The sequence below is a fragment of the Populus euphratica genome, unplaced genomic scaffold, assembly GCF_000495115.2.
Source record: "Populus euphratica unplaced genomic scaffold, PopEup_1.0 scaffold72.1, whole genome shotgun sequence".
NCBI classification, from domain to species: domain Eukaryota; kingdom Viridiplantae; phylum Streptophyta; class Magnoliopsida; order Malpighiales; family Salicaceae; genus Populus; species Populus euphratica.
In genome coordinates, this window is record NW_011499922.1 from 238618 (window position 1) to 259936 (window position 21319).

General features: G+C 35.4%; 5 protein-coding genes across 5 annotated transcripts in view; 3 read left to right on the forward strand and 2 right to left on the reverse strand.

Moving 5' to 3' along the window:
* LOC105135211 (1-aminocyclopropane-1-carboxylate oxidase homolog 1-like) overlaps positions 1 to 10712 on the forward strand; it is an 18855-nt gene extending 8143 nt beyond the window's left edge. The window contains exon 4 of the mRNA XM_011039992.1: positions 10702 to 10712. The gene's annotated coding sequence lies outside the window, so the exon portion shown is untranslated. The remainder of the gene's footprint in view (positions 1 to 10701) is intronic.
* On the forward strand, positions 1810 to 2524 carry LOC105135208 (nicastrin-like). The gene is made up of 2 exons (XM_011039979.1): positions 1810 to 1908; positions 2309 to 2524. The coding sequence occupies exons 1-2, from the start codon at positions 1810 to 1812 to the stop codon at positions 2522 to 2524; spliced, it is 315 nt and encodes a 104-aa protein (XP_011038281.1).
* Positions 3943 to 10546, forward strand: LOC105135207 (NADH dehydrogenase [ubiquinone] iron-sulfur protein 1, mitochondrial-like). Its single transcript, XM_011039978.1, has 5 exons — positions 3943 to 4543; positions 6249 to 6495; positions 7740 to 8034; positions 8774 to 9148; positions 9409 to 10546. Exons 1-5 carry the CDS (start codon positions 4141 to 4143, stop codon positions 10306 to 10308), a joined length of 2220 nt encoding a protein of 739 aa, XP_011038280.1. The 5' UTR covers positions 3943 to 4140; the 3' UTR covers positions 10309 to 10546.
* Positions 10713 to 12274: 1562 nt separating the features above from the next.
* Positions 12275 to 16434, reverse strand: LOC105135206 (putative disease resistance protein RGA1). Its single transcript, XM_011039977.1, has 2 exons — positions 12938 to 16434; positions 12275 to 12663 (listed from the first exon to the last, which is right to left on the reverse strand). The coding sequence occupies exons 1-2, from the start codon at positions 16105 to 16107 to the stop codon at positions 12597 to 12599; spliced, it is 3237 nt and encodes a 1078-aa protein (XP_011038279.1). The 5' UTR covers positions 16108 to 16434; the 3' UTR covers positions 12275 to 12596.
* A 285-nt stretch (positions 16435 to 16719) lies between these two features.
* On the reverse strand, positions 16720 to 20746 carry LOC105135303 (glutamine synthetase cytosolic isozyme 2). Its single transcript, XM_011040123.1, is given in 11 exon segments — positions 16720 to 16972; positions 17066 to 17128; positions 17130 to 17229; positions 17332 to 17393; positions 17473 to 17526; positions 17602 to 17679; positions 17794 to 17854; positions 17856 to 17970; positions 17973 to 17995; positions 18114 to 18135; positions 20683 to 20746. Coding segments are annotated over 11 exon segments (795 nt in total). The 3' UTR covers positions 16720 to 16819.
* Positions 20747 to 21319: the final 573 nt, after the last annotated feature.

A 21319-nucleotide genomic window follows, 5' to 3' on the forward strand; every position in this document is an offset into this window, starting at 1 on the left:
AAAAAAAAATATTCAAAATAAAATATATATAGTAATTAAAAGTTTAAAGATTAAATTTGATATAATTAGCGAATAATATGACTTTTCTAAATTTTTTATAATTTTCAAAAAGTATTTTTCATCCAAAATAAAAAAAATATACTTTTTTAAAAATTAAGTCAAATTGTTTTTTTGATAGAAAAATGCTTTTTATTAACAAAAAGTATTTTTTTTATTGATTAACTTTTTTATCGATAAATAAATATAAAAAAAATAAAAATTAATTTAAAAATCACCTTATGAGAAAGAAACACCCACTTAACGGGTAGAGTTGGGTCGCTGTCTCCTACTTTGGACATGAAGTTGGCCACAACTTTTATGTTAAAAGTCTTGAATCATCACTTGCATGTGATGATTCACTCACGCAGCTATGTTCCTTCAAGTCTGAAGGAAATTCACTTCACTCTGCACAAAATACAGACTGTAGACTTGGCCTCCAGGGTACCTTATTTAGACTGGACCTTATTTCGGCCAGCTTGTCAGAAGCTCATAGGTTGCCTCTCTACTCATTGGTCTACTCAAATTAATAAAACTGTTGGCATATCAATTTTTCATAAAAGAAAATCTAAATCAATTATAAAAAAAAAAGCTTTACCTGCATGAAGTCCCCAATATTTACAATAATAGCTCCGTACAGAGGGGGGTCATGAATCCATTGATTCATGAGAACCTCCGTTCGCAGAGAATTTTTGAAGCCTTCAAAAACTATTTTTGGAACCTGAATGCTGATATTACAAGTATCTGAAGACGACTTCTGCATTTTCTCTAATGGGTGACAAAAATCCTGGGAATATTGCTCACACCAGAGTCTACTAGTTCCTTAACGCAAGCTTTTGTTTCTTCAAATGCCTTCACTTCCTTACCCCTATCATAGTTAGACTCTTCATCTTCATTAATGGAATTTGCAGCATTATCTGAGACTTCCATGTTGACAACAATGGCTGGTGATCGAGGACAGGGACATGCGTATAATTAAATAGAGCTATCAGGGGTGGCCATTCAAGCTCAATAAAGAAAATACATGCTGATGATGTTACAAAAACAAATATAATATGCTAGGCAAAGAGAACCGTACCTACCTTTGACATTTCTTTGCCCTATCACTGTACAGGGAAACCCGTAATTTGGCAGAATTTACAGCTCATCAATTCATGGATTGTCTATCTTAACCCTTTCTCGTTTTAAAGTGAAATGAGCCCGTGCTTGTTGCTTCACAATTTCTGCTGCACGGACTTGTTGAATTTTGATCTTTCTTTCATGCATGTTGAACATTAATAAGCAGCTTGTAACAGAATAACATTATTATCACCTTGCCGACATTGTTAGTCGTAAAGGGAATTAGGATCTATAAGAAATCTTCTCTGAATGGTCCATAAATATTTTATTTTACACAAGCTCAAAGTTTTATGTGAATATGTACGTGTATATTTAACATTATTCAAAGAAACAGTAAGTGCACTAGGATTTTAGACAAATATATTATATAATTCCAAAAGCAAAAATCAGTACATGAAAAATCTGTCATGTCTGTATAATTAATATGTTCCACATTGGCTCTACGTGAAAAACAAGCATAACATAATGAATTTCAATTTTTATTTTAAAATCCATATCTTGGATATATATGTTAATGATGTTTCCAGGTTCATACGGAATTTTCTTGCTGATAGAACTTCAATCTCAATGAAGAATGCAAGCTCTGATTGTTCAAAAGATTGCAACAACAATGGTGGTGAGTGGTGAGTGGTGAGTGCATGAAGGTAGAGGCGGATGGGAAGGGACTATTTCCACGACCAGGTAACTTACTGGCTAGAAGCCGCTAGTTTGGAATGGCAATCAAGGGCAGACCAAGTTAAAGGTGGCACTGAGGTTGCTTTGAGTGCTTAATCTTTTCTCTACCGCACACAGGCTATTGCCTTGCTCCAACGGACTCCGTACTTTGAAATTTCCTTCTACGGCTAGCTCTACTACCATATCTACGTATGAAGCAAAGAATCTAACTGCAGAAAGGATCGGTAAATTAGGACTGATAGATTGTTTATTCTGCTGCCGCGTATAAGAGTGAAAGCTGAATGTGTTAACATGAATGTTATGGAAAAGTAAACCGTACCTTGCATAAAATTTAGCATAGGTGCTATCAGATTCGAATTTTCCCCTGCCATTGTTGCGTGATATGCTGTGTTACATCAATATGCTTTACTGCCTTCATAGATAGGATAGCAGCATGCCTTAACTGATCTGCTATTTTTTCTGTCTGCTCACACGACAGGGAAAGGACTTGCAATGCGGTTTCCATTACAGGTACAAACCTGCATATTCAACACGTCTGAACCATGAATCTGGAACTCGGAATGTGATTCCATCAGATTCGTCCGATCCCATGGAGATGATGGATCCCATCTGGACACAAAGCAACTGGCGCACAACCCGGCTCCGGGCCTACATTGTGCAGGATGCAGTTTCTGATCGTCTAGTTTTGCCATAACAGAGGCTTACCTTGCAATTATTCATACAAGAGCTTATATGGCAAAGCCCTTGAAGCAGGATTGATTGATGATCCTAGTTTAGGTTGATTTTATGAATTACACTACCTAAAAGTGGTAGGATCAAAGCTAAAAAAACGTTTTCTCAATCACAATCCATTATCGAAATCACTAGTGTTTATTTTAACTTTGGCTTGGATGCTGCATTATTTGACTTGTATCCTCTTATCATACAGGGAACTCTTGTCATCGAATTCGATCCTTACGAATGGGTTGTCCTTCAAGTCAATGTTTGCCAGTTCCGCGAAGGTAATCAAGTAGGTTATCCTTCTGAATTTTGATCATGACAAGAGTCAAATTACAACTTCCTTCCTCTTGGAACACACTCTTTCTTGTTGGGATTGCAGGATTTGGGAGAATACATCAACTCTGTAGGTGATTGATTGTATTTTTGGTGCTCTATGAAAAATGAATTTTGAGCCTACTTTCCCGTTTAGAAAACATCAACTCTGTGGGTGACTGATTGTATTTTTGGTGCTCTTTGAAAAATGAATTTTGAGACTAATTTCCTGTTTAGAAAATCCAAAGTCAAGGTAAAAACTCTCTGATAAGTGGGTGGGGGGGTTTATTCTGTACTCAATATTTCTATGCTTTGTAAATATTAAATTCAGATTAGCTACCTTGCTTTCAAGATCAATATTTTTAAATGTGATTATCAGTTAAACTCAAATTATTGATTTATTGTCTTTATACTTGATTGCACGCTAAATAATAAACTTTAATAATGTGTATGTATCATCCATTTAAGTTGATTTACATAATTAAATTAATATATTTTTTAAAAATTAAACACTGTGAGAACAAAGTCTAATATTTTCCTTTTCAACTTAACTCATGCAAATCATCTAGTAAATTCAATACCTGTAATTCCATACTTTTTAAATAATCATCTTTCTTTTCATCAAAGTAATTAAACTCGGTTCTCATTTTAATCCATTATCTAATTCAAAGCCTAGACAAGTAAGATAAAATAATACTAATTATTTAAAATAAATTTGTTTTAAGATAAAATAATACTAATTATTTAAAACAATTTTGTTTATTTTTTTAAAAAATATTTCTTAAAAAAATAATTTAAATTTTGATTAGTTCATCTAAATTGGTTAATATAAGTATTTAGTATTATGATGTACGTAAGATAATATTTTTTTAAATATTTTTAATTAAAAATATTTTAACTTTTTTTTTTATTTTTAATAACTATTTTTAATTAAAAATATATTAACTTTTTTTATTTTTAATATCAAAACCATAAAAAAATATTAAAAATAATAATTTAATAATTTTTCAAAACAAAAACATTTTTTTAAATTCCCTCGTACTCTCTTTCAAAAGCAAAAACAGGCTTTTCCCTCGAACCCCATTAATGAAAAACCATGTATGATCAGATTTCATTGATCCACCCCAAACAGATCCGGGTTGGTCAAATCATCCTCCACGTAAACAATCCTCCTTCATAAACCATCGCTGACACTTAACACACGCCTTCTTCCTCCCCACCATTTCTTTCTCAGTGACACTTGAGATCTCAAACCTTGGCACCAAAAAGTAACACAAAATGGGGTTAGGCTTATTAGCTTCAAGGCTCATAAGACCTCAAACTGCAGCCCGAACCCTTCTTCTCCGCTCCATCGTGACCAAACCGGAGCTTCAATCACCCGAACCCGCAACCGCCCCACAACCCGACCCAACACCTGGTCTTCCGCCGCGAACACCATTGGGTGGTGCCCGAGTTCACTTTCCGAACCCGGAAGATGCAATCGAAGTGTTTGTTGATGGGTACCCAGTGAAAATCCCGAAAGGGATGACTGTGTTACAAGCTTGTGAAGTTGCTGGTGTTGATATTCCGAGGTTTTGTTATCATAGTCGGTTGTCGATTGCTGGGAACTGTCGTATGTGTCTCGTGGAAGTGGAGAAGAGTCCTAAGCCTGTTGCTTCTTGCGCTATGCCTGCTCTTCCTGGTAGGTTTTTTGACTTTTTTTATCTGGCTTTTTAATTTGAATTGTCAATTTGGTGGAATTGAGTGGAATTTGTTTTAATCGTGAGTAAAGATCGGAATTTTTTGGTAATTCATTGTTAGGATTTTCCCCTTTTGTGTTTTTTTTCCTCGAAATGATTAGTTTTTTTTTAATTATGAGTGGAATTTGTTTTAATTGCGAGTAAAGATTGGAAATTCTTGGTAATTTATGGTTAGGATTTTCCCCTTTTGTGATTTTTTTTTGTTGAAGTGACTAGTTTTTTAATTTGTTTTGTAGGTAGAAATGAATGATAATTTATGTCTGTGATTTGGCTGATTTTAATTAGAATTTGGAGTGTTGGACTTTTCTTTTTTGGGTTTTTGAGCTGGATGGTGAATTTGGTGGAAATGAGTGTAATTTGCGTGGATGTTGAGTAAAGATGGGAAATTTTTGTTGTTTATTTGGGGCTTTGCTTTAATTGTTCATTTTGTAACTTGTATTTTGGGTTTTTATGATTTCTTTGGGGTTTGATTTTTTAACTGGTTTATTTGGTGTTTAATTTGGTAAAAATGAGTGCAATTTGTATGATTATTGATTGAAGAACAGAAGATTTTTGATAATCGATGGTTTAGGCTTTTGGCTTTTGTGATTTGGGTTCTTAGTTCTCTAATTACTCTATTGGTAGAAATGACTGCTAACTTTTGATGGTGATCGTGTGATCTTGATGGGCTTAAGTGGTAATTGGTGTTCATGTGGTTTAACTGGGTTTTCAATTTAGTTTTGGATATCCATTTACCAATCAAAAATGGGATTTAATTTTTTATATATGGTGTTATTTTTTTGGAAATTGGAATCGTATGGATCATTTCATTAAAAAGGATAAGATTTAATTTGGCATCTTTTTGCTCATTTATTATAATAGATTTGAGTCTTTGTTGCCTTGAGTATGAAATGTAATGTAACAATGTGGTACATTTGGGGGTCTAGATTATGGTGTGCTTTAATTGTTTGATATATTGAACATTCTATTATTTATGATTTTTGCTTTCTCCCAAACAAGTCATGATGGGTAATTCGTTTTTAGTTGGATGTTGTTCTTAAAGCTATTGTTTTTCTCGTTGCTTTTTTTTTTCCCCTAGAGGTTCATTTAGATGTGTATTATTTTGTCTCATTTTTGTTTAGTTCACCTTTTCAAGTTTGCAGGTGATCTCTTTTGCTCTTTTGATTTTTTCCTTGTTTTCTGGTTTTGTGACTGAGAAACTAGTTGGTTTTCTTGCCATGTGCTCAGCAGAAAATTTTGTTTTTATTTTATTATGATTGATTTAATGTTTCTAGTTTTTTGGTTTGTTTTTGCTGTCAATGTGAATGTTTCTGATTTATTTGCTACTATAAAAGCTTCATCACCCACACACATGTATGATTCATCTCAGATTTGATTTATGGCATGCATTGTATATGCAAATGCATTTTGATTTTCTTATATAATTATAAGAAATGGCTATTTTATGATGCAAGCTCTTTGTATGAATTTGCATGTATCCTCAGTTTTTCCCTTTTGTTTCATAATCTTTCTTTTTTTTTAGGATCTTTTGGTTTCTTAATTTGGTGGTTGAAGTTTCAGGATTGCATAGTTTAAGAATATGCATTCTCTTTAGTGTCTGTTTTATTTCTTAATGATGTTTCATTTATCAGAGGGTTTATATTGTAGGAATGAAGATTAAGACAGACACACCTGTGGCAAAGAAAGCACGAGAAGGGGTTATGGAATTTTTGCTGATGAATCACCCATTAGATTGTCCAATTTGTGATCAAGGTGGAGAGTGTGATCTTCAGGATCAGTCTATGGCATTTGGATCTGATCGTGGCAGGTTCACTGAAGTGAAGCGATCAGTTGTCGATAAGAATCTTGGCCCTTTGGTGAAGACTGTGATGACTCGTTGCATTCAGTGTACAAGGTTTGATTCTGAAACCACTTGTTCATGTTATCTATTATACGAACATGATTATTTTGAATCATCAAACATTTGTTTTGTGCAAGCAGCGTTGAATATGACAGCATATATGTGCATATTCTTTAAAGCAATAATGTGACTTTAGGAGTGCAATGCAATTACTTCTGTTTAGCCTTTTCAATTAGGATAAATTTCATACTTTGGACAAAAATCTTCATGCTGCAAAGAGTTACCAGATCTTGTCAGTGAGTCATTTTCTATTATTCCACATTGTGGTTGATTTTTCTTTTCTGTTTTTGATGAATGATACACTGAGACCTTGCTAGGGTTTGAATCCTGGACTTTGTCCCCATGATTAAGGTTTTAAGAGATTACCTAGTGCAAATTGGGTTAGACTCCACTGCTCATTTCATACTTGATTTTTTATCTCTCTTTTCAGTCTTCCACTTAAGGAAGCTAGTGTAATTCTTGCCATTGTTCTGACTTATCAAGAAATCCAATCTCTATTCAATATGATAATATTCTTTTATTGTTCTGTTTCTTAGATGCGTTCACCTTTGACATCTAGTAGTTTGCGTTTTCATGCTTTTGTCACCTCTCCCTGTTCTAAATACATTTGAAAGAAATTATGTGGCATGTTCCACATTGATGAATAGAATAATTCCTAAATTAGTTCTGCATACAATGGAAAAACTTTTATCCTTTACCCCCTTTTATGATTAAGTTCTTCAGAAGCCAACACGTTTTGGTGTTTTTATTTTTAACCAACTTATTTGGTCTTGGATAATCTTCCTTTTACTTTCTTGGTTAATCCATTTTAGCATTTCATATGTTGTTTCATTGATTTTTTTTTTCACTCTAGTGATGTGATGTGATCAAGTTAGGTCATGTGCTGTGGGTTACTGCATAAAAAAATGAATCTTTGATGTAATTGCATGTGAACGCAGCTTTGCCAAATTATTTGATCTGTAAGCTTTGCTAATGGTTGAAGATGCAGTTGATGTCTTTGTAATTTGCCATAAACTTGTAATAAATCTTTGATGTAGTTGCATGTGAATGCAGCTTTGCAATATTAGTTGATCTGTAAGCTTTGCTAATGGATGAAGTTGCAGTTGCAGTTGATGTCTTTGGAATTTGCCATCAACTTGTTCTTGTTTTCTGTCAGCATTTATACATCTTGATTATAGTTTTGTGCCCGCTGTGCTATCTTATGATGTGAACTCAAATATTCTTTTGGGACCCTACAGGTGTGTGAGGTTTGCAACAGAAGTTGCTGGGGTTCAGGATCTTGGCATGTTAGGTCGTGGCAGTGGAGAAGAAATTGGAACTTATGTTGAAAAACTTATGACAAGTGAACTATCTGGAAATGTGATAGATATCTGTCCTGTGGGAGCCCTTACCTCAAAACCTTTTGCATTTAAAGCTCGAAATTGGGAGTTGAAAGGTACAGAGACCATTGATATCACTGATGCAGTTGGATCCAACATCCGGATTGATAGCAGAGGTCCAGAGGTCTTGCGCATCACTCCACGGTTAAATGAGGTAGATTCCCTGCACTGCAGTGTGTTATTTTCATTATTTTTCAGATATTTTTTTGGTTGGGCTAACCAAAACGTCAATTTGCTTCCTTCTAAAACAAATTTGTCTTGTTCTTTGAAGGGCTCAGAATTTTTTGTGAATAGGAAATAAGGCTATTGTTTTATATTTGGCAATTATGTTTACCAAGTGGCATTGCATTTTGTCTTCGTTCTGGTGTTGACAAGGATTTTATGAGTTCAATAAAGTTAAACTATACAAAATCCATCAATTTACTGGTAGATTCTTTGCTTGAGAGGGTATGAATAGATCAACAGCTTAATTGTAGCATTCTAAAAGTAGGCTGCTGTGTTTATTCTAGTTTTATGTTATGCAAAATAAGTTATTGTTCAGTGATGTTAGACCCGCTGTTTCAGTTTGTGAAGGACTACTGGGTCCTCTTAACTTGTTTCTTTCAACATATTGATTTATGATCTTATTGCTTTGATTTCTTTCAAGTGAATTACTTCGAAGACAATCAAGCTGATTAATTCTGGCTCTTTTGTTGTGTATTTTACATAAATTAATTATGGGGCAAAGCACTTCAATATACTCTGTTTTAAATATCCTACTATGATTATAATAGATTAAAAAGGTGAAGAAAAAAAGATCAATAATTTCTGCTTTTATGTCATGGATTTTTAATTGTATTTTTGGTATACAAGACTGCAAGGCCTGTTCATGATTTTGGACTGGCCTATTTCAGGATATAAATGAAGAATGGATATCAGACAAGACTCGGTTTTGCTATGATGGTCTAAAGAGGCAGAGGCTAAATGATCCTATGATTCGTGGCACAGATGGGCGCTTCAAGGTTGTGAGCTGGCATGATGCCTTAGCTGTGGTTGCTGAGATTGCCCATCAAGTTAAACCAGAGGAAATAGTGGGGATTGCTGGTAAACTATCTGATGCCGAATCCATGATGGCGCTGAAAGATTTCTTAAACAAAATGGGGTCAAATAATGTGTGGTGTGAAGGAAATGGACCTAGCCCAAATGCTGATCTTCGATCTGGATATATTATGAACTGTGGCATTAGTGGTCTTGAGAATGCAGATGTTTTCCTCTTGGTTGGCACCCAGGTAATCTTATGGACATTTTTAGTCATTTATAGAATGGAACTCTTAGATTTCGGCTTTGCTTTGTGCTATTTCTTTGTGTATGACTTCACGGCCATTAATTTGTCTTCTGTTTGTATGACGTCTTGAATTTGTTCTTTGCACTTGTACACTGTTTTACACTTTTTCCTTGCCGCATTGACTTCAAAATAATCTTGTTTCCAAGGCATTTGGATTGATTGAGACTTTGTCATTATCTCATATATTGTTTACTGAATTGTCAGCCAAGGGTAGAAGCTGCCATGGTTAATGCCAGAATCCGCAAGACAGTTCGAGGAAGCAATGCTAAGGTTGCTTATGTTGGCCCTCCGACAGAATTCAACTATGATTGTGAGCATCTAGGCACTGGTCCTGAAACTCTTACTGAAATTGCAGAGGGTTGCCACCCATTTTGCTCAACACTTTCAAATGCCAAAAACCCTGCCATCGTTGTTGGTGCTGGACTCTTTGAGAGATCAGACAAGGATGCAATTTTCTCTGCTGTTGAAACCATTGCGAAAAATGGAAATGTTGTAAGACCTGATTGGAATGGTTTCAGTGTGTTGCTTCTCAATGCTGCCCAAGCTGCAGCGCTTGACCTTGGACTTGTGCCAGAATCTATCCAAAGTATTGAGAGCGCCAAATTTGTGTATCTGATGGGTGCTGATGATGTGGATTTGGAGAAGCTTCCAAGTGATGCCTTTGTTGTTTATCAGGGGCACCATGGGGACCGAGGCGTGTACCGTGCCAATGTAATTCTCCCAGCATCAGCATTCAGTGAGAAAGAAGGGACATATGAAAACACAGAAGGGTGTGCGCAGCAGACTTTGCCTGCAGTTCCAACAGTTGGTGATTCCAGGGATGATTGGAAGATAATTCGTGCTCTTTCTGAGGTAGCAGGGGTGCAGTTGCCCTATGATACAATTGGGGCTGTCCGATCTCGGATTAGGACTGTTGCACCAAACCTCTTGAGCATGGACGAGAGAGAGCCAGCTACCTTTTGGGCTTCATTGAAGCCTGAGGTTAATCAGAAGATGAATTCAACTCCTTTCCAGGCTGCTATAGAGAATTTCTATATGACTGATTCTATTACCAGGGCATCAAAGATAATGGCTCAATGCAGTTCACTGCTGCTAAAGAAGTGAGTTCTTGATTTGTTTTATCTTTCCAAAAAACTTGCAAATTCACTTTCATTTGTATAATCATTCAAGCCGTGCAAGGCCTTGTTTGGCAAAGGGGCAAGCTTGTGGAACTTTGGAAGTACATCCAATAGGGTTACTTTTGGATTCTGTTTATTTCACTGTAACATGTCCAATGTAATAGCATTTCCCTGTAACCTTTTTGTGTGTAAGACACTGGATTTCCCAGGTTTTTTTGGCTCAATTTATAAGATCCTCGTGGAGTGAAGTTATCTTTTTAGTTAATTCTTATCCATGGTGGGCTAGTGTGTTAATTAAAAAAGCAGGTTGTCTCCTCATTACTTGATAAGCTCTTTGTTCACAACCGTTGAAAACCATATCCAAGGAGTTTCCTTTTAGCAAGTTTCAAGGAGCTCACTATTTGGTCTCTAGCCCTCCACGAGTGCATTTTGCCATCTCCATTGCAAACTTCTGTAGCTTCTTACCCTTTAAGCATCTTGCCATGATCTCAACCCATTTGCTATGCGGTATAGACTCCAATTTGTCCCACTTTAGGAAACTATAAGGTGCTACTTTGGCAGCTAGGGACAATCTAGCAATTAAGAAGGAATGCCTACCTCCATGCATTACAAGATTCATTGGATTTTACATCAAATTGAAAAGGGCTGTTGAGTAGCAGACTTGGTATTTGAAGATATTTGAAAACAACAAAAAAGAAAACAATTGGAGATATTTGAAGCACGATGTGTTGCACATTGATCATGGAAACATCTCATAAAACTAGAGTAATTTTTTATTTTGCTCCTTCAATTCATCTAAAATTGATAGTGATGCTCATAGACGATCAGAAGCATTATTTCTACAAGTTCCATGACCAGTAATATCAGTTCCCTGTGACTGTCAAGTTCATGAGCAGACTTGGTATCGTCTTGAGAAGCAGAATCAGCATTTCCACAACAAATTTTCATAATATTATCACAGCATCTACTAAATTGAAGCGTGCTAAAAGTGGCTCCATGACTAACAACAGTTGTTGCAGTAACAACTGGTGTTAGTCAAACTGATTGGATGATGGGGGTTGGACATGAGGTTAGAAAGATTTTCCATGATGTTACCAGCACTGTTTACCTATAAAATCTATAAGGAGGAGCCGGTGGCATCTGTTAGGGCATTTTTTATTGTTTCTTGTAAATCAGGGAGAATCAAGCTCAAGACTTGTTGATTAGTCTAGTTCTAATCACTGTCTTTTAAGTGCATTGATTAATTAAAAATGTAAGTCAATCTTGTTTTTGTTTTTCTGATACATTTGTTTAAAATTTCTTTTAATAGTTTTTAGTTTTTGAGCGATGCACAGAGCATTTACCTCATCCTTACGTTTTCATCTCATAATTGAAGATTTCATCAAGGTTATGCATGCTGATGTTACAGCCAGATTAGCAGGGGTGATTATGCATAACAGAGAGGATCCTGTAATTCCAATAGGTGCCAGCAAATGGCCATCAGTTGAATTGTCATCCCTTCCTTTGGCCACTTCTATGTCATCCTCTGACGCTAAACCAAGGAAGCCTGCACTTTTGCTGATTAGCAACATCAGTTCTGGAAATAGAACATCTTGTTCTCACCAGTCTTTCATTAGTGAGAAAACGAGAATAACATCATCAGTATAATTTCCTACTCGATTCCTTTCCTTCTATGGCTATGGATCGATGACATTACTATCATTTCCTTTGGTAATGAAAACCATAAAGGATTTTCGGAAAGGAGAATCTGATTAAAGATTGGTTCCTGCAAAGAACTTTCAGAATGCCCTGAAGTGGCTTCTGGAGGAATGTCTGGCAGATGATCACTTGGTGTTCTACTTCTCAGGACATGCAATCAGAGTTCTAGCAACCTGATTTCAATGTCGATGCCTCAACTAGGAAAATCAGAATTCAGAGTTCTAGCTAAATGTTATCAAGAACACACCAGAAGATCCTCATAATGAAGATATTTATGATTTATAAAATAAGACAAACAAAGATAGTATGAAGTAGAATTGCAAGTACAAGGTAATGGTAACTCAAGGTTCATGTGGTCTCGCTCTTGTAATTTACAAGGCTAAATAAAGAAAAGAAAAGGCATGAACAACAATTTCACCAAAAGAAAATACGCGGGGAAGGAAAATACGATGAAATCTTTATACCCATAAATGCAATGCCAAAAAGTCCAATTGCTGTAATCTATTACAATCCCCAATGTCCCCGTCATTCCAATGTTGATGCGTCTAATCCATCCAAGGATTCTTGGATCGCTTTTCAGTTGATTTCAATGTCAGGGATGTGAGCTATCTTAGGCCAGTCCTTTCCTCTCTCTTTCTCACACCTTTTCTCCAAATTTGGACAATCGTAGATCACTAGAGATAGGAGAGAAGTGAGATGTTGGATACTATCTGGCATTGACTTCAGCTCTGGACATCGATAAAGCCCCAAATACTCAAGTGCGGTCAGATGTCGCACTCCCTCAGTTAGGTATGCAAATTGATTACAACCTTGAATCACAAAGCGACGAAGAGAAGATAAGCCACACAGCCCATTCATTGGCAAAGAATTTAATCTTCCACAATCAGCTATGTGTAAAACCTCCAGAGTTCTCACACCTTTTCTCCAAATTTGGACAATCGTAGATCACTAGAGATAGGAGAGAAGTGAGATGTTGGATACTATCTGGCAATGACTTCAGCTCTGGACATCGATAAAGCCCCAAATACTCAAGTGCGGTCAGATGTCGCACTCCCTCAGTTAGGTATGCAAATTGATTACAACCTTGAATCACAAAGCGACGAAGAGAAGATAAGCCACACAGCCCATTCATTGGCAAAGAATTTAATCTTCCACAATCAGCTATGTGTAAAACCTCCAGAGAAGTGAGGTTCCGAAGACCTTCCTCTGGCAAGCTTTCAAGTTCATCACACCACTGAATCGACAAGCTTTTAAGAGCAGAAAGGTTATCTAATACCTTATTTGACAAAGATTGTAGATTTTGCAGATAAAAAATTCGTAAATCCTCAAGGAGTGTATGATTTTGCAATAACCCATCGGGAAGCTCCCTCACGTTGGGAATCCATGAAATATGAAGAGAAGTGATAGAAGCGAGATTCCGAACTGACATCAGTAATGAAACATTCCCTCCCTGGATATCTAATTTTTTGATAGAGGGTATAGTTGGTATTTCGTTCAACACAGGGCAGTCAACTATGTTCAATTCTCGAAGGCGAGGAAAAGTACACGCAGCCCATTGCTCTAATCTCTCCATTGAATCGAAAGTCAGCGTCTCCAAAGATGGGAATGGATCTTGCTCATCTCCATACACATTGTTGTCAATACACTTGACACCATCCATTGCATGTAACTTAAGATTCTTGAGGAACTGCAGTTTCCCGAACGGTGGAAGTTGTTCACAGTTATGACATGCTTTTAGCTCCATCTCCACTAGATTTGGTAGCATCAAGTTCAAGTTCATCATCCAATTATTTGGAAATTTTGAACCACCATATCCAACTAACCTCAACTTCTTCAGATTTGAATGAGGCTGAAGTCCTTCAAGGACCTCCTGCTCATTATTTGGTAGTGAGCGCATAATGTAAGCTCCATTCACTTGCCATGATAATGTCAATGATAGAAGAGCTGCCTTCAACTTCAAATTGGCAGTTCTGGCATCTGTTGAATTCTTAACATTATCAAGATCTGTGATACTCAATTCACCAGCAAGATTATTCAGCCTTTCCAGCTCCCCTATGAAACGACCATCCTCCTTGCCCACAATGAACAAGGTAAGTTTTCGCAGGCATATCAATTGCCCCATTCCACAAGGCATAAATCGAAGTGAATGGCAACCCGTGATGTCAAGATATACGAGACTTTTCATCTGCTTCATACCTTTCGGTAATTGGATGAGTTCTCTGCAATCTCTCAGATGTAGTGTCTGGAGGTTTTGGAGAGAGGTTATACATTCAGGCAGTGTTATGATCCAGGAGCCTGACACATCTAGATACCTTAGATGTTTCAAATCACAAATTGACTTTGGCAATTTCTTCACCCGGACGTTTCTTAAACTCAAGGCTCGATGTTTTTTACTAGAAGAATACATATTAAGGCTCTTTCCCCATCGCTTTTGAATCCAATCATAATCCACCAAAAGACATGAGCGCAGTGAATGGACATTGAGAAGTTTTTCTTCCGGAGGAGCTACTTGTCTGTGGTTAAAAGCTACATGACGAACAGTTTTAGGAATTTCCAACTCCTCATGGCCTTCGGTGTTAAAGCATTCTTGTACTGCAATGGATTGAGCAAGATCGTGCATAAGATCATGCATTTTACATGTTATGTTGCCAAATCCATCATCCTCGACCTCTTGCAGAAATGACCTTCCCGCTAGTTCATTGAATATCTCAATACCCATGACGTGCAAATCCATTTCTTTTTTGCAAGAAATAAAACCATTTGCCATCCACAAAGCAACCAACTCCTCCCTCCTCATCACTTGATCTTTTGGAAATATAGCGCAATACGCAAAGCATTGCTTCAAATGTGGTGATAGATTAGTGTAACTCAACCTCAAAGCAGGTAAAATCTTGCTTGCTTCTTCTCTTAGATCCCAAATCTCACTTTCTTTGACAGCTATCCACTGATCTTCATTATCTTTAAGCCGCATTAGGTTCCCGAGTGCCTTTATAGCTAAAGGAACACCACCACACTTCTTCACTATTGATACTCCAATGGCTTCCAGGTGTGTCCACTCCTCTGTCCTTCTCATCCAAAATGCAAGCCGTTGAAACAAATGCCAAGAATCTTCTTCAGACAATCTCCCCATTTGCTGGACAAAAGCTGTTGCCATTCTACGAGCAACCATCTCAATGCGCGTAGTTACTAACACAGCACTACCTTTAGCTCCGGACCTTAATACCTCTTTCAATTTATTCCACCTATCATCATAATCATCCCACACATCATCTAATACAAGCAAAAACTTTTTTCCAGTTAACTTTTGTTGGAGGCGTTGTTGCAAGGGATCCGATTCTTGAATATCACATGAAGCACCATCAATGGACTCTATGATGGCTCTTGTTAATCTTCTTACATCGAAATCAGTAGATACGCACACCCAGATCCTCAAACTGAAATGTTGTTTAACCCTTTTTTCATTGTAGACCATTTGTGAAAGTGTTGTTTTCCCGAGTCCCCCCATTCCCCATATAGCATAAATAGGGAGATTGTCTGCATTTGTGAGCAGGATGTTGACTAGTTCTTCTTTCTCCTTGCCTCTTCCATAAATTTCTGATTCATTCACGAGTGAGCTGGTAAGCCGCCAATCGTAGGTATCAGCTGCTGTGTCCCCAACTCGTGGTGTCAAATTGAACTTGTTTTTCTCATTGGCAATGGCATCCAGTTTTTCTCTCACATTTTTCAATTTAAGCGCCATTTTCAATCGAAAAACTAGTGGATTATGACCAAAAGAAAAGAAGGATCTTACTCGATTTTTGAGATCTCTTCGCTGCAGAAGCCACTGAGCTTCAATTGCAAACTCATCCAGTACATCATCAACAACATAAGCTGCATCCTTGAGGTCGCTGAGCCACACCTTGATAGGCTCACTCTTCCACTGCTTCTCCTCTGCATCTTGCAGCACAGCTTGAATGGTTCTAAACGTGCGCTTGAGATTTTCAAGCTCGGTCCTTAGGCCCCCTGCAAGTCCAAGCTCTTGAAGAATTGGGGAACTCAAGTTCCCCATGATTGTACTCGCGAGAGCAGAAAGAATTGCATCCGCCATAGATTGTTGAGAAGAAGTAGAAAAGGTGCAAGGAAAACTAAAAGCAGGGGATGTGAGCAAGAAATGGTAAGTAAATATGAGAAATGGAAAGGGTGAAAGTGTTTCGTGATGGGATTTACTTCTGCTATCGATCTCTTTTTATTACTGATTTTAGTGTGGTGGTTCAATTTTATCAAAATATTAAAACCGCAGTCTCTTTAACTATACTGATGAGGCTCCACTCGGTGCAGACTTGACTAGCCATGCCTGTCTGTATTAAAGCTTTGAAGTTTCTGAGAAGCACCACGCCTGTGATTTGAAGACAACATTCCACCTTGATTTTTCCGGCACTTGCCAACCCGCGTGCTGGTGTTGAATAAAATATAAAGTCTCTATCAAACTTGTATATTTAAAAAATAATAATTGAATATAATTTTTGCTAGTGTTGAAATCTATAACCATGGGTTCATGGAACACAGAAACGAGTTCTTAAATCATATTATGCCTTCAGGTTCTTTGACAATTGTAGATTAAAGTATCATTTTTACTTTAAGGGTGCGGGTGCTCAACGTAATAGGAAGAAAAATGAATAAATTTTTTATTTTTTTCCCCTTTGGTTTTACATTTCGGTTTGACTAAAAAATACATTATCAATCCTTGTATTTTTTTTTTTGGTTAATTTGGATTGTTTTAACAAGTACTACTACTAACAACATTATTTTGCTTGAGATTCTCATGGCTTCCACAGGATGGTGGTTTCTACAATCATGGAAGTCGCAACATATAGATCCATGTTTGAAGCAGGCCTTATGTCCTCATAATACCCCTTTCCTTCTTTCTCTATGTCACGGCCAACACAAATGGAAGCTTTGCGATTAGCAAAACCCTGTCAATCGGACAAGATGTAAAGAAACTAATGTAAGACATCTTATAATAAGAGAACTTAAGCACTAAGGAAATTGTTTCTTTTCCCTCTTACCCAATCGAAAGTACTAATATCCTCTGTTTCGTGCCTTCGTCCGGTAAGTCTCTGCTCAATCCCTTTCTCCATAAAATGCAATTTGTTCTTTATGCCTCAGACCAAGCTTTTCAATTGCTTTCTTGATGACTTCATAGCCTCCTTCATTTCTCATAGACATAGCACTGAAAATATGAAGAATTTTCAAGTATAAAATAAAAAAAAATATCAAGTGTGGAATAAAGAAGCAAATAAATTAAGCTTCAATCAACGATACAAATTCGAACCTGTAATTTTTGTGTGCTCCCCCTCCTTTCCAATCTTCTTGACAAAACAGAAGTCCGATTTCCTGAGAGCTCAGACGATAAAAGTACTGAAAACATGCACATTGGCAGCATCCAGTAGGGTACGATGAAATAAAAATTGACCTGAATTGGCTTAGGATCGAATGAAAGCACAACACCAGCAACCTCAGTTATCCTCTGTTAACATAAATATAGACATTTCAGAAAACAATAGAAATTGGAATAGTTCTACCATCTTCTGTATTCAAGTACCTCCAGTATGTAACGAGCTGCAGCCCGTAATTCATCTCCAACAGAGATACCGAATGAAGGGCCAGCTTGAAATTTCCACTGCATGAAAATGAAGATGGTTTAACATTGTAAAACAGAACAAGATTAGAATGGTTCTAAACTAGAACTGTAAGATCAAAATGGTGAAGGGATATGCTCGTTCTTTTACTTTACCTCGCCCGACATCACTTCTCCGTTCATACCACCAATTTTCATACCGGCATGCCGTCTACTGTGCATCAACAATGCCGAAGGCCTCGTCAACACCAACACCACAGTAGTATGGTCCCCGAGGACCAGGATAACCACCAAGAGACCAACCAATGGGCCATTTAACATCGTTCTGCAGCTAGATCTTTCTTGCTCAAGGTCATTCCTGGTTTTTTTATCAGATTTCTCATTAATCATAATTATAAAACACTTTGCAGTTATCTTATAAGAAAAGAGAACGAAGAAAGCAAGGGTGGATTAGGATAAAAAATAAAATAAAATACCATAGCCCTTCAGCAACAACTTCTGGAGTTTAAGCTTCACATATGACCAATCCAATAAACATCAACATCGGAGAGAATGACTTCACGCTATATCAAGTGGAAAGATATAAGGGAACAAAATTGCAGTCACAAGGATGGTATTGCCCCTCTTAAACGGATCTCTGAAAATAGATTGTGGCCTGTTTCATTAAATAAAGGAGGTGTGAGTTCAAAAATATTTAAAAATTAACAAAAAGAAAGCAACATAAAAAAAACTAAAACAGATTTGGAATTCACTGCCCACACAGACTAAAAGAGGTGTGTGTTTATTATTTTAACATTAAAAAACTCATTTACATTATTTTCGGGATTCCAATTGTAATTGGACATCTCTTTCATTATTAATTTGATTAGGACCTAGAACGTGTGTGTGTGTGTATACAGTGTAATGACTTTGATGCCCTTGATATGCAATAAAAATGACTTCAATTGAGGGGTAATTTTAATTTTTCAATTACAAAAACATAATGAATTAACTTTATTGCCCTTTAAAACAAACATATTTTAACTATGGTCTTAAGGTTACTCGTATTTTCTTTTTGGTCTTTTGGTAATCATAAGGTCAAGACAAGGGCGGGTCTGTTTTCTACTTTCCAAATGAACAGTTTATTTACTTAATTACCTCTCAAGTCAAGATTTTTTAAACTAGCGTTAAAGGGTTTATTTGTCTTTTCAGTTTAGATATTTTGTAATTTTGGGTTAAGAGATGGGCAATTTGATATTTAAAAAATAATATTTAAAGAAGAATTATAGATAGTGCATTTTATTCACGGGTGGCACGTGCAGAGAAGATGAAATTGCTTATTCCTCAAAGATAGTGTTAGAAAGATGACAACATTTTTTTTTTTAATCTTTATACGCTTTGTATTCTTTTTTTTTTAAGATTTTTTAAAAATTATAACTATCTTGTGCATGGTTGTAGGCCGATTAGCATAAACCTCGTTTGAGTTTTTTTTTTTTTTTGTATTCTCAATTTATTTTTATAACACCTTTGTTAGTATTCTCAATTTTTTGAGATGAAATGTATTTTTTCTATTCAATTTATTTTTATAACACCTTTGTTAGATTGAAATGTATTTTTTCTGTTTTTTATTAATATTTTTTTTTATCTTTGTACGCTTTGTATTCTTTTTTTTTTTTTAAGGTTTTCTAAAAACATCATAACTACCTCTCGTCAATACAAAGCGAACAATATGTCGCTCCAAACGTCATCACATATGACTGATTTTGGTTACTAGATGATCTTGTATGTGCTAACACATGAATTACACACGTCAACAGTTTTTTATAGTATTTATTTTTAAAAATTACCAAACAACCCCTAGGTTAACCTAAAAATAAAAAAAAAATAACAAACCCCCCCTTTGGAACTATATTTATAAATTTTTTTATTTTAAAGACAATTCTGTCACTTCACCATTCTTAAAATTAAAATAAAAAGATATTTAAGTTGTAAAGAGAGGATTCATCACCCTAGATGAATTAAAAAATATATATTTTATCTGTTTTCAAATAATATTGACTGAGAAATTCTTAATTAAGGTGGAATGAAATTTGAAAAGAGTTTAAAATCTTATTTAAACAATCAATGACTATTATATAGAGAATAAACATGATTTAACATAATAAACATACTCCATGCTTTAATGTTAAATTAAAACATTATTGATGAAATGATATTAATTATACTGAAAAACTATTCATTAAAAGGTTAAGTCAAATCACTAATGATTTTTTTAATATTTAGAAAATCAAGACACTTTAATAGATGATACACCTTGTTTTCAAATATAAATTAATCAATTATTGAATTAATAGTAAATTAAATTATTTTATTTAATTATTTTTATTTAATTATAATTTATATTTGCACTAATATATTAGAAACTTAATAGTTCACACACATTAAAAATCATTAGGTAAAAATTAAACTGAAATAATTTAATTAAGTATAACTTGACTAAAATATATTTTAGAAATTAACAACTAGAATATAATTAATATAAAGATTATATTTCTAGATCTAGAAAAATCAAGTAGGAACTTGATTAGGTTGATTTCTAAAATTATCCTAAATTAATATATAAATATTATTCAAGAAGCAAATTGATATTTTATCAATTATAAAGCTTCTCAAATTTTCCTATAAATAGTAAATTATACCTTTTATTTAGTGTAGTTATCTGTTAGATAAAAAAAACCTATGTAAACATAATATTAGAACTAACACTCTAAACATAACAATCTTTCTTTTTTATATAGAGATTTATGAGATTTTTTACGGATAGTTCATGTGAATTATCATTAAAAACTAAACAATTAAACAGCTTGTAATTTACAACAATCCAATCTTTAAAAAATTATTTAAAACTAAAAAAAATTATATCTTTAAATAATAAATTTCTAAACTCTAGATTTATCAGATTTTAGAAACTACCGTATAACTTTATTTTTTAGTTTTCACTGCTTGTATAATATTCAAAAAAAAACTAACTTCACAAAAAGTGTAGTCCATCTAATTTTAATGCACCACTATACTCCTCACCATCGGCCCTCTTGAAATGTTCATCTCTTTCAACCTTCTCTTTCTCCATCTACATTTTTGCAACATTCGACTTGTTTTGGTTATGCTGAGAAGGTGCATCAGGGTTTTAGGCCAAATGGGTCAAAATCTCCTCTTTTTTCACGGTATAACTGTCTGACTTTGAAGACCACATTAATGATCAATTCCTTGATTCCATCTCGTCTACGTATCAGCTGTTGCCAAAAGTAAAATCACATACGGGAAACAACCTACTGGTAATGTAGGCATAAAAGGCCACAAACTAAGGGCTATTTATTTTTCAAACATATCAAAAGCAACCAGAAAGTTTAGTAACATTTCCCTTGCCTATTTTTAGAAGTCAAATTCGAAACCAGAAACAGAAAGCTTATTGGTTTTTTTTTTTAATAAAGACATGAAAAGCCAACAGTCCATTGTCGAAATACCTCAAAACCAAAGTGGTTGACAAAAATGATAACAATGAATTCATAAGCTTGATTGTATTCAAACCCAATCAAGTACTCTGTTTCCAGAAACTGCGAAGGATACCAAACCCCTTACTTTTTGACGAAGGCAACCCCATCCTATGAAAATAACCAGTATTGAATGTAGAATCTAGACTGCA

Excerpts from the sequence above, each read along its gene's own strand:
- LOC105135208 (XM_011039979.1), top strand. The coding sequence starts at position 1,810 with ATGGGAAGGGACTATTTCCACGACCAGGTAACTTACTGGCTAGAAGCC. Across the intron at positions 1,909-2,308 it reads AAGTTAAAGGTGGCACTGAG|GGAAAGGACTTGCAATGCGG; the intron begins GTTGCTTTGAGT and ends CTCACACGACAG.
- LOC105135206 (XM_011039977.1), bottom strand. The coding sequence starts at position 16,107 with ATGGCGGATGCAATTCTTTCTGCTCTCGCGAGTACAATCATGGGGAAC. Across the intron at positions 12,664-12,937 it reads TGTCCAAATTTGGAGAAAAG|GTGTGAGAAAGAGAGAGGAA; the intron begins GTGTGAGAACTC and ends TTTGGAGAAAAG.
- LOC105135207 (XM_011039978.1), top strand. The coding sequence starts at position 4,141 with ATGGGGTTAGGCTTATTAGCTTCAAGGCTCATAAGACCTCAAACTGCA. Across the intron at positions 6,496-7,739 it reads CGTTGCATTCAGTGTACAAG|GTGTGTGAGGTTTGCAACAG; the intron begins GTTTGATTCTGA and ends GGGACCCTACAG. Across the intron at positions 9,149-9,408 it reads TCCTCTTGGTTGGCACCCAG|CCAAGGGTAGAAGCTGCCAT; the intron begins GTAATCTTATGG and ends CTGAATTGTCAG.